Source organism: Fundulus heteroclitus, chromosome 8 (genome assembly GCF_011125445.2).
Source record: "Fundulus heteroclitus isolate FHET01 chromosome 8, MU-UCD_Fhet_4.1, whole genome shotgun sequence".
Classification (NCBI taxonomy): domain Eukaryota; kingdom Metazoa; phylum Chordata; class Actinopteri; order Cyprinodontiformes; family Fundulidae; genus Fundulus; species Fundulus heteroclitus.
This window is the reverse complement of record NC_046368.1, coordinates 35,187,943-35,203,744: the sequence shown is the minus strand read 5'-3', so window position 1 is coordinate 35,203,744 and position 15,802 is coordinate 35,187,943. Positions and strand designations below refer to the sequence as shown.

The 15,802-nt window shown below is 43.5% G+C and overlaps 1 protein-coding gene across 5 annotated transcripts in view; it reads left to right on the top strand.

Moving 5' to 3' along the window:
• Positions 1–15,802, top strand: part of nrg1 (neuregulin 1) — an 84,385-nt gene that overhangs the window by 12,632 nt on the left and 55,951 nt on the right. For all 5 annotated transcript variants that reach the window (XM_012854278.3, XM_012854277.3, XM_036140670.1 and 2 more), the window contains exon 3: positions 9,281–9,419. In XM_012854278.3, coding sequence (XP_012709732.1) covers positions 9,281–9,419 — 139 coding nt within the window. The remainder of the gene's footprint in view (positions 1–9,280; positions 9,420–15,802) is intronic.

The window sequence follows — 15,802 nt, the reverse complement described above, 5'->3', positions numbered from 1 at the left end:
ACAAACCACCACAGGCTGTGGTCTTTCGGAAGGGCTCGGCCTAGCAGCTGGCGTGTGTTGAGCTCTGTCCAGCTCTGGAAGAGCTGGTAAAATATCGGTACCCAGTATATCAAAAAGCAACTGTGAGATGAAGACTGTTGGTGTGGGACCCTCAATATTTTCCAGAAGGCCTGTTACTGTAATATTGTTCTTGCGGCTTCTGTTTTCAAGATCTATCATTTTCACCTTTAGCCTAGCATTCTCTGTGACCACGGCATCAACCCCTTCCAAACTGGAAATGTGTCGGTTGTGATCATCAACGGTCGTCTGGACAGCATCCAGTTTGGCCTCATATTTATTGTAAGTGTCCCTTATCTCGGTTTTATGCTCTGCTAGCTTCATGGTTAGCAGTGCTGTAATTGTGCTAGTAAAACTGGCTGACTTTTCTCTTTCCTGTTACTCCGTCCTCTTACTCTTCGACATCATTGAGATAATAAATACAAATAGTCCAAAATAGAAGACTTTAAACAAAAATAAGGCAAAAGCTGGCAAATGATCCGGTAGAAGTTATAAAGATCGGGAGCACTAACAAAACACGCTTACTCGTGTAATGTTTTCTGCCGGTGAACCTGATATTCAGCCAGACACAGAGTTACGATTAAAAGGTTTATTGAGAGTGTAGAATAGTGGTGGTGGAGGCAGACAAGTAGAACCAGACTTGGCAGGTAAATCTTGGCAGTGGGTGTAGGCAGGATAGTATGAGCAGGAGACCAGACGATGCAGGCAGGAGAAGACCAGACTGAGCGTGGTGGGTCAGACAAAACCCGAACAGGCAGCGCGATTGGTTAGGACTCACAGGAAAGCAAGCAGAACTGCAGCACGCAGACATGGTGACCTTGTCAGAAGAGCCCAACTGGAGTGGCGGGAACTCACGGAAAAAACAGGCAGAACTGCGGCACTGCGGCACAGAGGCACAGACGACTAAACTGATGGGTCCAGCAGGTTGGTCAAAAGTGTCCAGTAGCGAAGGACCCATCACGCTAGGTGGAAAACAAGGATGAGAGAAGTGCAGGGAGAAGTGAGACGTTTCGGCAGTGATGAGAAGACAGAGGCAGGTATAAATAGACTGGTGAACAGGTGAGCTAACTAATTAGTGGCAACAGGTGGAGATGATCCAGAGTGGGGTGATGGCTGGAGGGAGACTGACCTGACCTGTAGTGGCTGGTGGCTAAGAGGTGACAGGCTAAGAGAGGAAAGTCCACAAAAAGTCCAAGTGCAAAAACCAACAAAATCAAATTCATGAACCCATAAAACGAACTACAAACAGATAATATATCACGGCATGTCTGATTCATTGTTTCTTGTAAAACTATGTGTTCCCAATGAGTGTTGTGCAATTATACACTGTTTAAAGTTACTTAATGTGTATTAAATAACCCTCTGTCTGTTAAGTATCGTCTGGCGATGATCAGCTCTTAAGCTGATATCAGAACAATGGTTGAAAGGGATGAATTCGAGCACTAGCGATCTTTTAACAGCAAAACCTGCACACACATAGAATAAAGGAGTGACAAACTTCTTATCAAGTTCAACAATTTAATACCAAAAATAAAATGAACATCCAGAGAATCACTATGTAATGTTGTTGGTCATAATCAGAATAATTCAGTGAATCCTTGTTCATTGAAGATCTGATTCCAAAAAGACAACATGGAATGGAGTTAAAAACATTTGGCATGTGTTTCAATCCATTCACAATGCAAAGCCCAAGATAAACAACACATTATTTGATGAAATAACATTCTGAGGACCGGTTTGTCTTGTAAAATCATTTAATTCAGAATTGCTTGCCTTTGTTTATGTGATTCTACCGCCGGGCGCTAGGGGTCGCTGCAGCGATCGTCACTAACCTGGTTAAAGTCTGTAGTTATCAAAATTGCCTTGAAAACCGGCAATTATATACCATATTGATGCGGGAATAAGGTTCATAGCACCATAGAAGGATGGCCGAGTAGAACGGTTAAGCTTTTATGCTTTAAAACATTCCTTTTGAAATGTTCGGGACTGGATGTTAGCGAGGCTAATAGCATTAAGGCTAGCGTGATCTACCTCTGTTAGCCTTTGTTCTAAAGCACCATGTGTCCAACGGTTTACAAGACATTTCCCAATAAACCTTTTAACTTCACCCTCAGCTCGCTGCCCAACCTGTTGATGCCTCATGTGTGAGTTTTGTCCACTTTGGCCATTCCAGGAAGGACGTAAAAGCAGGGAGAATCGTTGGTTTCTTCTTGGCAGGCTAGCGCTTAGCTCTGCAGCACCATGTGGTCCGGGTCGGAGGCCTGATATCCTGCAGACAATCTCTGACTTGGATGCAGTCCGATTTGAGCAGGGGTTTTTCCCAGAATTCCACAGTGAGTCATTCTGCTGGCTTTTCAGCTCTGTCTGGGGTTCTCTTCCCTGTACAGGCTGAGGAGAAATACAACAAAACTGTTTTTGGCATGCAGGATATTTCCTCCTGCATCTGATTATGAGATTGAGACAGCAAACTTAACTCTGGTTTGCCCGGACATGTTCTCCGGGCGACAAGAGGTTCTCTCCAGATGCGGCCTGTGTGTTCTTTCAGGCCCGTGCAGGGCCCATGGGCTGAAGTGGTTTCCTGGTCCGCTCCAGGACGAGGTGGTCTTAGAGAGAGGCTCTGAGAAGGTCTGAAGCTGCAGCAGTGAGCTGGGGTGGGAGCCCCCCCTGAGGGCTCCAGCCAGAAGTAGAAGTCTCCTGAGAAGTGAGAGGGTCTGCAAAAGTGTGTTGTGACTATCTGTGGGGATTGGTCACAGCTGACATCCTGAGAGAGAGAGAGAGAGAGAGAGAGAGAGAGAGAGAGAGAGAGAGAGAGAGAGAGAGAGAGAGAGAGAGAGAGAGAGAGAGAGAGAGAGAGAGAGAGAGAGAGAGAGAGAGAGAGAGAGAGAGAGAGAGAGAGAGAGAGAGAGAGAGAGAGAGAGACTCTCTCCCTTGTGGCTGAATGGTCAGATTTCACTCTCATTCAATCAAACCATTTTGATGATCATGGCAATAATATCACAACATGAGGTACTCAGTTATTATTAGCCTTCAAATTCTGAAGTAGACAGAATAATGACCACGTTCAACTGCTTGCATGCAGGAAGAACAATAACTTTTGCCAAATTTTTGCTCAATGTAATCGCACTATTGCATTTGTGACTGTAACTTTAGTAAATGAAGAATTATACTTACTGAGAATCTTAGTTTACGTCTGTGTGTGTGCGTGCATGCGTGTGTGCGTATGTATGTATGTGAGTGTGTGTGTGTGTGTATATGTGTGTGCTTGATAGGTCCGCTCTAAGACTAAAACCCCCACAAGCCACAGTCTGTCTACACTGAAGATGTGGGTCCTGATACGGTCCTGTACAACTGTAAGCAATGTGCAAGCAGATGAATAGTTCCAGTCTTCTGAATAAGTAAAAATCAATAAATGATGCATGACACTTACTGAAACGCAGGGCTCTGATATGGAGACACTTCCTGTTTTTCGCCTGTGCTCCATTTCAAGGTCAGAGCCTGCTAGAAGCTAATTGATGCTCTCTTCTTTCCTGTGCCGCCAGAAAAATAGCACAGTAATACTGTCTGTCTGCCTGTGGCTCGCCACCATAATGTTTCTATTGTGGTCACCTCACTTTTTGATTTATAATCCTGTGAGTGCGTTAGATCATATAGAGTGATTAAGACAAAGGTAGTTGCCTTAATCTTAGTCACAGTCAGGGTAACAACATTGTAACGGTTTGACAAGAAGAGAACTTGCTAGAAATAAGGTTTAGAAAATTTTATACAAACTAATGTGGAAGGCTGTCCTATTAAAAAAAACAAAACAACATGCTCAAATGTGATAGCCTACAATTTTATATTATTAATAAAGACTTCACTTAACCACAACAAACCCATTGAAGTGGATAGTTGCATTAATAAGGATATTCTGTCAGGGTTATACATGATGGGATAAACTCAACAGCATCCTGGTTAAAGATCATGAAATCTTTAGTTAAAATGCATAAACTTTCTAACTGATGTTTTCTGACCTTTATTTCAATTAAATATAATGATTTTTTGCTAACAGCTAATAAAAAAGATCCCATTGAACATTAGACATCATTAAAGATTGTATCAGACCAATAAAAAACATTTTTATTACAGAAACATGGACTTAATAAAAAGTATGTTTAATACCTGTGTCATACCTTGTTATTTTTTAAATTTACTTTTAATCTGCTAAACTTTAATCTGTGCATGTTAATATTGGAATTGTAAATCTTTGCATTGTAAATCTTGAAAAATAAAAAAATAACTTCCTTTATGTTAACATTAGGTTTTACTCTCGTCAAGGTATTATGTTCTACAGTGGTCACAATACAAAGTTGATAGTCTTAAAATTTGGAGCAGGACAAGGCTGTTGACCATATTCTGTACGACAGGTTTACCCAAAATTCACAAACAAGATGTACCGGTAAGACCCACTGTTAGTATAATTAACTCTGCCACTTACTGTATAATGTTTCCAAATATCTGGCGCCTGTACTCGGTCTTTTAGTTAGCAGCTCAGCACCCCACATATACAGAACACCATGGACTTTTTGGACAAGGTGAGGAATGTCATCTTGGAGAAGGATGAATCTATAGTCTCTTTATGTGCGTTCCTACGTGTGGTGGACGTGGTCTGTGCAAAGTTAGAATCAGACACTACCGTTAGCAGCAGAACCACTCTTTCCACAAATAAACAATGTCAACTCCTGAAACTGGCTGCCGTCAACCTACTTCACATATGGGGGGAGGGGGGGGGGGCAATATTAAAGGCAGAAACATGGGTGTGATATGGGATCCCCAGTTTTCCCTATTGTTGCAAACTTGTACATGGGGGAGTTAGAAAAGAACGCTTTAGCATCATTTTCAGGGACACCATCAAGCCATTAGTTGAGGGAGCTTGATGACACCTGGATCAAAATTTAATCTCAACTCTGTGGATAAATATTTAATGTTCACAAGAAAGGATGTAAAATTTGCAGGTTGGATTTCCTGGACTGTGTGCAGATGGAGGACAGTTAGAACTTGACGTGTAACGCAAACCCACCTACACGGTTTGATTCCCATCCCCCATTGGAGCACAAGTCAAGACAAGGTCCCCAGAAACTCAGGAGAAGGAGAAATCACACACAAGACAGGCCCTTGAGCATTGTAGTTATCCCAAATGGGCTTTTCCTCAAAGCAAACAAGAAACAGGACTCCAGGCAACCTTTGGATGAAAAGAAGAACCCACACCCTGACCCAGAACTGTAGTCATCCCCTATGTTGCATGAGTTTCAGAAAAATTTAAACATTTCTTTTCTAAACATTACATCACAGTGGCTTTCAAATCACAAAAGACCAATCGGCCAATTATGTAATTACGGTATTATGGTTTAAGGTGGGACGTAGGTCCACAGCCGTAGGGCTGTGACAAAAGCAATAGGTGCCGAGCCCACTGCAGAATCAAAATAAACATGGCGGTGCAGGAGGATGCATGCGTAGCTGTTGCTATCACATCTGTTTAGCCAAAATCCACAGATTGATCTTTGAAAGAAGAACAGCAAGAAGGTCTTTGTGCATTTTTGGATTGCAAAGATTAGTTAATAAAACCAAACTTTGGTAGGCGGGCCCTAGGTGTCACTTTGCCCAATCAGCTCGGAAAGTTCTGCTGAATCCTCCTCCTGTCCCTTAATGGATTCGATGGGAGTAGACCCAGATTAATAATCTGTAGCACTGAACAGAGAACATCACACTAATACTACACATTATCAACACATGAACACATACTATGCATTACAACAATGCTGTTTTCAGTAGAGACCCCTTCTTTGTTCCAGTCATGTAAGCTTATGTGTACTACTGTCAAACCTATAGCCTCTAGGCTCTGGTTCATGATTTACAAGATGAACACTTTTACAAATATGCTTCCAGTTAACTTAATGTGTGGATGGCAATAGCTGGGTCCAAATGTTACAACACTAATGAAGCTTTTTCTTTTTTTTTCTTTTTTTCCCCCAGTGTCCTGTCTAGCAATGTGGCAATAGGAATTGATGTCTCAATGCCAGATAGAGCTCGACAGATTTTGCTTTCACAAGTGGAGCGAACAGCTTTCGCCATAGTGCTCCGCTTGATTTATGCATGTAAATAGCTTTATTGTGATTCCTGCAGGGAGAATTTCAAATTATATGGACACTACAATGGGAGAGTAAAGGAAGAACAAGAAGAAAAAAAGAAAGAGAAGAGGTGAAAGAAAGAAGAGATAAAAGGGAGAGAGTGATAAAATGTTCTCCATCTGCTCCATCACCTGGAAAGAGAGATGCAAAAAGAACAGCACAACCAACAGACATAAAGCAACAGATACAATCGAATAACACCTAGATGCCATTGCTAAATCATATGTATTATTATTTAAGCTGACATGTGTAAAGTGAAACCTGAAAAAAGAAAGTGAAAGAACATAAATAAATAAATAAATAAATAAATTACAGGCTTTCTGTATATAAGTGAACACTTAATACCTGGAAGCCTGCACCTGTGGGAGTTTGTGAGAGTGCACTAGTTTAGGTGAAAATTATCCAGAAGGAAATAGCTCCATAGTGGTTGTGGAGAACCAAAGGCCCGCCTTCCCCGAGCACAGAGGCAGGAGTCAGGGGACCCATAACCCCGGACTCCCAAAGGGGCCCCCAAAGCAGGGCGCCCAGGAGGGGCCGACACAGGATATCTGCAACCCCCCCCCAAGGAAAGAGGAGAGACGACCCCGAGGAAGTCCCCCAGCCACCGCAATGCCGACGCCCCCAAGAGCCACGGGGACGAGCCCGTGGGCTCCGCCGGCAGCCAGCCCCGCTGAAGTGGTCCCGGCCATGGGCCCTGAGGGCCAGAGGCCCCAGGGGCGCCCCGCCCCCGTGGCGGGGGCCCCGGCCGCCCCCGCGAAGCAGCCGCCGGGAGTGGGCCGGCGCACACCCGGGAACCCGCCCCAAACCCGAAGCCCACCAATGCGCCAGAGGGCCAAGGCGCCTGCCAGCGCAGTGGAGGAGGGCAGGACGTGGGGGGATGGGCTCCGCACCTAGCGGAGACTTGAGATGTTCTTGGGAGAGGGAGCAGACCGTACCGATACCTGGAAAAAAAAAAAAAAAGGAAGACTCATTCACACCATCCATCCCTAGTGCCCCACTCACCACACACAGATTTACAAAAAAAAAAAGGACGCTGTACACACATTCCCACATAACACTCACATCCAACACTCACAAGAGGGGGGGGGGGGTCACCCCAATTCAACTATACGACTGCTTGTGCCCGACCCGGCCCCGCCCCCGGACCAGACGCCCCACGGACCAGGCCCCCCAAACAGGGGGGGCCAACACGACCCGTACGGGCCACCCAGCCAGAACCCCCCTCACCCCCTAAATACCTAATAAACCCCCTCCCTCCCCCACCTTACCCTAGCCACCCTTGCCCCCCACCCCTCCTGGGGGGAGCGGAGGCGTCAGCCCCAGACCTGGCAAGCCGCTGACTACCCACAGCAGCCCCCCGCCAAGACCCCGGACACAGTGGCCCGCACCTCCTCCAGGCCCCAGACTCCTTGCCGCCATCAGAGAACGGGGGTGTGCAAAAGACCCCGATCCTCCCTACGCCCGCTCAGATGTTGTGTTGTTGCATGTTGTTCTGGGAGTGCCGAAGAGGGTGCACGGCACAGCCCACCCCCCCTCCGGAAGGAAGCTGGTGCCAGCGCACCCCCTCCAAGCAACTGCCCAGAACCCTCAAGCGAGGCTCACACAACATAAGCCCCCACCCCCCCCCCCCCCCCATACGTCTTCCCCCCACCCCCCCATACCATGGCCTACATGAGTGTGCGTTGTAAAAATGTTTGGAGTGAAAGTGTCTAAAATGCATGATAAAATTGGGGAGAGGGACGTCACCAGAAAGTGGCAACCTCCAGTAACGCCCCCTCCCCAAGGACCTACATGTGTGGCGGCGTGATGGAGCAGGCAGAGGGAGGAGTCCGGGGATGGGGACTACCGTCCCAGGGAGCCAGCTCCCCTACTGACTCCAATAGGCACCCCCGCTCCCCGAAAGCCCTACCCAGAGAAGGGGGCCTCGCCAGTGGCACCAACGTAGCCCGGGGGCCAGGGAAAGGCCGCAGGGCCCGCCAGCCAACCACCCACCAGGACCAACACCTCCACCCCCCCAGCCCACCCACCAAGCCTACTGGCTTTACCCCCCCCCCCCAAAAAAAATTTAAATAAATAAATAAATGAAGCTTTTTCAAGGTGCCGCGACTTTGAACCGGTGAGAAGCTCTGACGCGCATGACACGCACACCACTGTCGTTACCGCTTGTCCTGGGGGGTGGTGATAAATGCGATTTCTTAACTATGCTCACGCACAGATTTGTAATACTTTTCATTGCGATTCAGACAGGCGCAGCAGACTGCACTGTGCAGTTCATTTTAAAGAGCCAGTTTTAGCGCATATTCAGACAGAAACGAGCTGCGGGAGCCGAGGTGTGTTGCTGTGGACGTGTTTACCCGCTGAAGGTAACCGCTGTGAAACAATCAGAAAGATTTCTCTGATTAATAACATCTTGATGGAGCGTTAGAGTTATTGTTACTCTGTGCTACTTCACCAGTTCTCTCTCTCGCTCGCTCGTCATCGGACACAAATCAGATTACTTTGTGTTTGTATTTTGCGGCGTAAATTGTGCGTCAGACTCAGATTTAGAAGCTTTGTTACGACATTTGAGTTGTAACTGCAACCGTTTTATATATATATATATATATATATATATATATATATATATATATATATATATTATATGTATATATATATATATATATATTATATGTATATAAAAGACACAGAGTCATGCTATAGCGTGATATGTTTAATAGATGTACCTAATTGACATATGCACAGAAGTAAAGGAGAAAGTATTGTGGATCAGAACACTTGAAATGAATTTATAAGTTAATACAATTATTTTGTATAATTAGCAGGTGCAATTTCACCATTTCATTAAACTGATGTAGGTCAGACCATTTGTGACAGATGTGTCAAAAACAAAAGATCTTACTGTCATGTTTATCATGTTTATCCTTGTTGTCATAAATGCCACAAATAATTGTGATAGAATCTGAAGACTATCTCTCTCATCCCAAGAGGACTAAACCAATTCTTTACACAATTTGCCATTGATTTTCTTTCAAGCAATATTCCTGGTTGTCCTTCTGCAGCTACCACCAGCACCTCCACTACAACCAAGAGCTCCAGCCACATAATGCGTTGCAGCGAGAGCCAGAAGAACTACTGCGTTAATGGAGGAGAATGCTTCACACTTGAAATTATGCCTGGCAGTACAAAGTTTCTATGCAGGTATGAGTCTGACTTCTGCTTTCAGTTTCTGTTACTAAATCTGTTATAAAAAAAGAAAGGACAAGGTAGCCAAGAAAAACTTTAACAATGAGAAAAATCCTAAAATGGCTTGCCATGCGTTAGAACCACTAGGCCCTCTGACCATCATACATGCGGGTGATGTGTCTTGCCCAGGGACACAACGACAGAGGTGGTTGGAGCGAGGGGTCAAACTGGCAACCCACTGGTTGTAGGACAACCTCCCTAGCTCCTGCACCACTGTCACCCTGTAAAGAGCCAGATAATTTTTCACATTACTGTATCCACTTTGAGAAAAAAAACTATGAGGCTGATTGTGATTCATTTGTATTTCATACTGTGAAGTATCGGTTGTACATCTTCTGGCTTTAAGAAATGGGGATATTCGCCCTTTCAGTAGTGCAGAAAATGTCTTTGGTGTAAACCTTTGGTAATATTAATCTATGATATTTCTGCAATGATTTTATTTGGGATTTTCTCTGTAATCAACTGAATTCTATCACTGTCCTCTTGCAGCAATCTACATGAATTGGGTGCTTTCAACACATACAAAGTTGTTCAGTAATTAGCAAAAATATTATCTGCATGACGTTCTACTGAATACGGTACTCCCCAGGATTAAATGGACACTGCTGTTGGCTCTCCCCTGTTTGCACTGGTAAACTTGTGTAAACATTCCAGCTGATATTTTTGCGTTGTGTTAACACCACAATCAATCTGAAAACCTGTCTTACCCTTATAGTTCATGGTCAATGCGGCTCTGTGATGAACTCCATAGAGCGATTGTAACAGATGCATAATATAAATGGGTCACGTTGCTCACATTCAGTGTCAGGACCATTCAGGTGATGGAAAGGGCATGTAGATCATGGGTCGAAAGTATGATCTATACCAACCTACTGTTACATTTTCCCATGGTATATTACAGTGTCTGTACTCAACATATTGCTGAAATGGAGTTCAGTTCAAATAAATTACATTTAATTTAAATAGCTCCAATTCACAACGCATGTCATCTATATGCACTTTACAGAGTCAATTCAATCAAATATTACAAAAAGATTGGTTGAAAGTTTTCTATCTAAACAAAAGCCAGCAGATTGCATTGAATCATTGACTTGTAGCATTCACTCCTACTGGATGAGCAGGCAGCCAGAGTAGACAGTTGCTGGCATTGTGTCGTTGACTTTGCAGCAATCTCTCATACTTAGCATGGATGTAGTGCCTGTGGAGGTGAAAACTCCCCTTTAACATGAAGAAACCTCCAGCAGAACCAAACTGACTGTGAACGACCATCTGCCACGACTAACTGGGGGTTTGAGAAGACAGAGCCAAGAAAACAAAGAGAACACAGAAGCACTGATCCAGAAACACTTTATACGTGAGAGAAGGAAATGGCAGACTAGCTCCATAAGTGACTGTGTCAACGAAAGAAACACATTTAAGCGGATAGGCTCTGAGCCAGTATCTGGTCAGAAGGAAGAAAGTGAGCACCTACAGTTAGTTGCAGAAAAGGCTCAGCCAATAGCTATGTCTAGGAGAGAAACAGGGTTAGACTCTGAGAGACAAGGCCAGCTGTATCATCTAGAAGCGTAAGTTGTTGACAGCAGTAGCTCAGACGATCTGACCCCAGGATGTTGTCACAGCTAAATAGAACGCTAGGCCAGATGTAGCTACTATGAAGACGAGAAAAACAGCAGAGAGAGAATTCAGTTAAAAGCTGAAATAACAACAATTTTTGGAAAGCTGGAGAATACTAGGAGAATGTAGCAGATGGAGAAACAGGTTTTAATGTCCTCTAGCAGTCTTAAAGGAACAGTGTGTAACTAATTTGGCTTTTAATTAGCAAAAATCAAGTATTGCTTTTATAAATACATATTCTGGCAAAGTATAACATCACATCAAAATAAAAGCATGCTCATAACTTAGAATTAGTAGTTTAGAAATCCATAGGTGTCGGTGCACCTAGTGCAAGGCACTTGTTCTGATTTCAGAGGCCAAAAGGGGACAAACTTGTCAGCCTTACGCGTTTTGCCTATCTGTCTATGAGGACGGGCTGTCGGTGGAGCAGGAGTAGAAAACAAGCAAAGACGACCGTTTATTCTATTTGCCGTTTTCTGTTGAAATTAAGGACCATCCATACTCTTTGCCCAGCGAGAGGGAAGAGAAAGCAACCAAGGAAAGAAGAAGTAACCAGGAGACTCTCGAGTCTGTATCGCCGCAGCTATTATTACCAGTTGGAGATAATTCATGAGGGAGCAGGGATTCAAAATGGATTTGGAGGTTGTAGGCTTTCTGCTGGACAGGTTCAACATAACAGTGAAATTTATTTTTGACGTCAAGTGAGAAACAGGGGAGTATAGAACAGCAGCTACCCTGTCCTCCCGGCAGGCAGAGACTGCTCGGATGTCCGGCTCCCTCTTCCTCTAGTATGTGTGTACACGGAGTGGCGGAGGGATATCAGCCCATTCCTTGTCTGTAGTGTAGCTGGTGGCTCTCCTCTCTCAATGCCTATGAGGACCTGCTGTCCAGCGTCAGGGGACGGCTCACCCTCCAGAACACAAACTACAGGCGTCCTTGGTCAATGAATCCATCATTGCTCAATTAAAATATAGCCTAATTGTACTGTCTAGATATGCAACAGTTAAAAAACCCTTTCACGCATAAATAAATGGATGAGGAGAACCCCTTAACGCAATGCAAATTGACAGAAAAGTTCCGATTGTTGAACTCAAGCATAATTTCATTTCGTTCTAGATGCACTTCCATGGTGATGTTCGCAGTTTCATTTTACTCTATTTCCTGCACTTGCGTTGATCGAAGCACATCATTCATATCGCATCACTCACTCCTTTTCAACTCAGTTTCAACTTTCAAAAACTTAAAACACAGCAATAGGTCTGATTCCTGCCAAGTTTCACCCCAGTTCACACCTCCATACATGTGACCACAACATTTCTCCTGTGAGCCAGGCGAACGACTCTCCGTTGTGAGGGGCGATCAGTTCCAGGTCAATCTATATGCGAATCTAAGCTCTAACAAGACCTTAGCGGCAGGTCTATACAGGTTGGAACTCCACACTACTCCAGAAAAGCTTCCTGGATTGATCATGACCTGGATGAGTGAGATTCTTCACCAACTCCTGATCGCGCCTTTACATAGGTATAGCATGTAAATCACCCACTCCATTCGACTTGTTCACTTTTGCTGTGAACTCCCCTTAAGCCTCTAGCAGCATAACTAGAGATAGGTCGCGCAGGATAACTTAAGTCACTCTATCAGCTTGATCAAAAAGGAAAGTTTTGAGCCTGGTCTTAAAAGTAGACAGGTTGTTTGCCTCATGGACAAAAAATGGGAGCTGATTTCACAGAAGAGGAGTCTCAATATAGCAGAAGGAAAATGGTATTTTGTGGCCCAGCTTTGACATCTCCAAAAAATCCACAAGGGCCACAGATGCACCTTGGACGAGTAATTTACGCAGGCAAAAATAAATCCTTATTTCCGGGAACTCATAACCTTTACCTGGAAAATAAATTTTCCAGGTAAAGTCGTTTAGTTTGTGGTTTATTTCTCTTTTGCAAGCAAGCAAACAGAAATTGACAAACATTTTTTCTTCCTGCTTCTCTTGCGCTGGTAAAAAACCATACGCCCACCCAGATGCATGCTGGTCCTACCACTGACAGCCTATTTATAAACTTAATCCACCCAAATTGCTCATAACTAACCAGAAGCAAAGAAAACTAAATAACCAACACATAATCTCAAAACAAATATCAAACAATAAAGTAAAATAAATAACCTTAACTAGATTATACACAAAAAATACAAATTTAATTAATAACAACAAAAAAGAATTGGCTCCTACAATAGTTGTAGTTGAATTAGAAGATAATATTTAATTGAAACTCTTCTGTGTGTACTATGTAAGTCAAGGAATCTGGAGAAGTGGCTTATTTTTTTGGAACTGAGGATAATAATGGTTTGGAGACATGAATTGGAGTTGATCCTGACCCAAAATGCAGCTAGAGTGACTCAGAGCCATCATGAAAAGTAGTATTTTTAATATTAAACTGAAAACTTAGAGAAACTGTGGCAGCAACAGGGTGACAAACAGAGAATCCAGCAATGGAGAAAAAGACACCAGGAACATAAACACACTGGGAAATAATCAACAGGATGAAAATCAGATGAGTAACAATCAACAGAATTGTTTTTGGAACTGAGGATGGCATGAAACTGAAGTAAACTATACACAAAACACAATCACTAACTTAAAGGTGCACAATCCAAGGAACCTAAAAAAATAATAAATAATCAAACACTTTGGCATTATGACATTACTGCTCCCCTAAGGGTGGGTACCAGACAATCTAAACAAGTCAAAAAAAGAAAAGCAAGATGGGTGGAGGGACCTTGGAGGTCATCGCCTGGTGACTACGAGGAAGCTTTGGGTATGATTGGGGAGTATTGAGAAGCTCTGACAAAAACCCAGCTGGAAGAAAAAGCTCAGAATCACAAGGCATGTTCATCTTGACACTCCCATTGATGAAACCAGGAGCTGGCTTGGGCACCATCAAACAGTGTGGAGCAGGTGTTGGTGCAGTCAAGCGGCATGGAGCAGGTACAGGAGGGGCCTGAGGCTGAGAGGAGCTGTGGAAACATCGGAGTCATCACTTATCCGCTTGCCACTGGATCCTTAGTCTGGTTAGATTCCTCTGACATGAATTGGAGTTGATGCAGACTCAAAGTGCAGCAGGAGCAATGCAGAGCCATCGTGAAAAGTGGTATTTTAAATAATAAACTGAAATCTTGCAGACACTGTGGAAGCAACAGGATGAGAAACAGAGAATTCAGCAATGTAGAAACAGAAATCTGGAACTGAAATACACTGAGAAATAATCAACAAGATGAAAATAAGTAACAATCAACAGATTAAAAGCTTGGGGAACTGAGAATAACACAAAACAGAAGTAAAGCATACACAAAACATATGTTCCTCTTCATTTATTTTCAGTAGGATACCATTCTGGATTACATGGACTGTGGTAAAGCCCACATCTCTGCTACATGAAGCCATACTCTTGACACACGGTCTAAATAAGGGATCATTTTGCTCTAATGAAACCTCCAGCAAACGATACCACCTTAATAGTAAAACATGTCAGTCTAAACTGTATCCATTTGTACTCCCGGGCGGGGTGGTTGCTTTTTACCCACTCCAAAGAGGAGCCCAGACCAAGACAGAACCCTGTTATTGGGCTGTCCGTGAAGCTAATAACAGCTAGCGCTAGCTGACAGGTCTGTTGTACGGGCAATTTACAACTTCACTGATGCTGCACATGAGCTTTATGTTGCTCTCAAACATCCGTGTCATACTGGTGGCTTAGCACGTAGCACCGCTAAGCTCATGGTCTAATTTCTAATTTTTGAAAGCTTTCAGCATAACTGTCAAAAGCGCTGACGAGAAAATTCCAGGTTGGAATTGGTGGCTTGTTATGCTAATTTCCCCCATTCATCCTCAGGTCCGTGTCATATTATACAGCCGATTGTGGATGCTGCTGTGTAATTGAATAAATTGCCTTACCAGATTAAATGTCAGTTATTAATCTTGGATTGTGTGAAATACATTTCTAAATAGATGTGACTTATAGTCTGGTGTGATTTATAGTGCGGCACGAGATATATGTTTTTTTCCTTTTTATGATGAATTTCTGACTGATGCAATTTATAATCCAGAGCGATTTGTAGTCCGAAAAACACAGTATTTGCAATAGACTGTTTTAAATGTCAATAATTTAACAAATCTTCACCTGACACAAGTAAATCTAGTAAGCAGGCACCAGCAGTAAATCCAGAACACTCCAGTTAACTGAGTGAAAGGAGATGTGGAGAAAAGGCAGCAAGAACGAACAAGAAAAGGCATCTTCCTAGATTGCCGATAAGAATTTACATGAAAAATTATAAATTACAGAATTTTATATCCTTTGTTATAAGAAATATTTACCCTAAATGTATGCCAGTGATTCCAGCAGATTGCAGGAACAACAGCAGAGTTCTCTGTCCGTAGGAGTGCAGTCCTTGGAACAGCTCAAATGCTGTGTAGAACCCTACAACCCTTATGCCTGTGGGAGAGAAGCCAGATATGCAGGTACTGGACTGCTAGTTGTTAGTGTGCAGTCCCAGGATTCCCTCTCGTCTCCTCCCTCTTCCATCTCCTCAGGTGTGAAACCAAAGCAACCATGAGATAAAATCTCAAAAGCATTTTGTGAGTCAGACCCTAGGCCTTTTTTCAGTGGAACATAATCAGTTTACCCTACTAGTAGTTGTTTATATGGCATTTCCTCCAAAACACCTCTGTCATGATC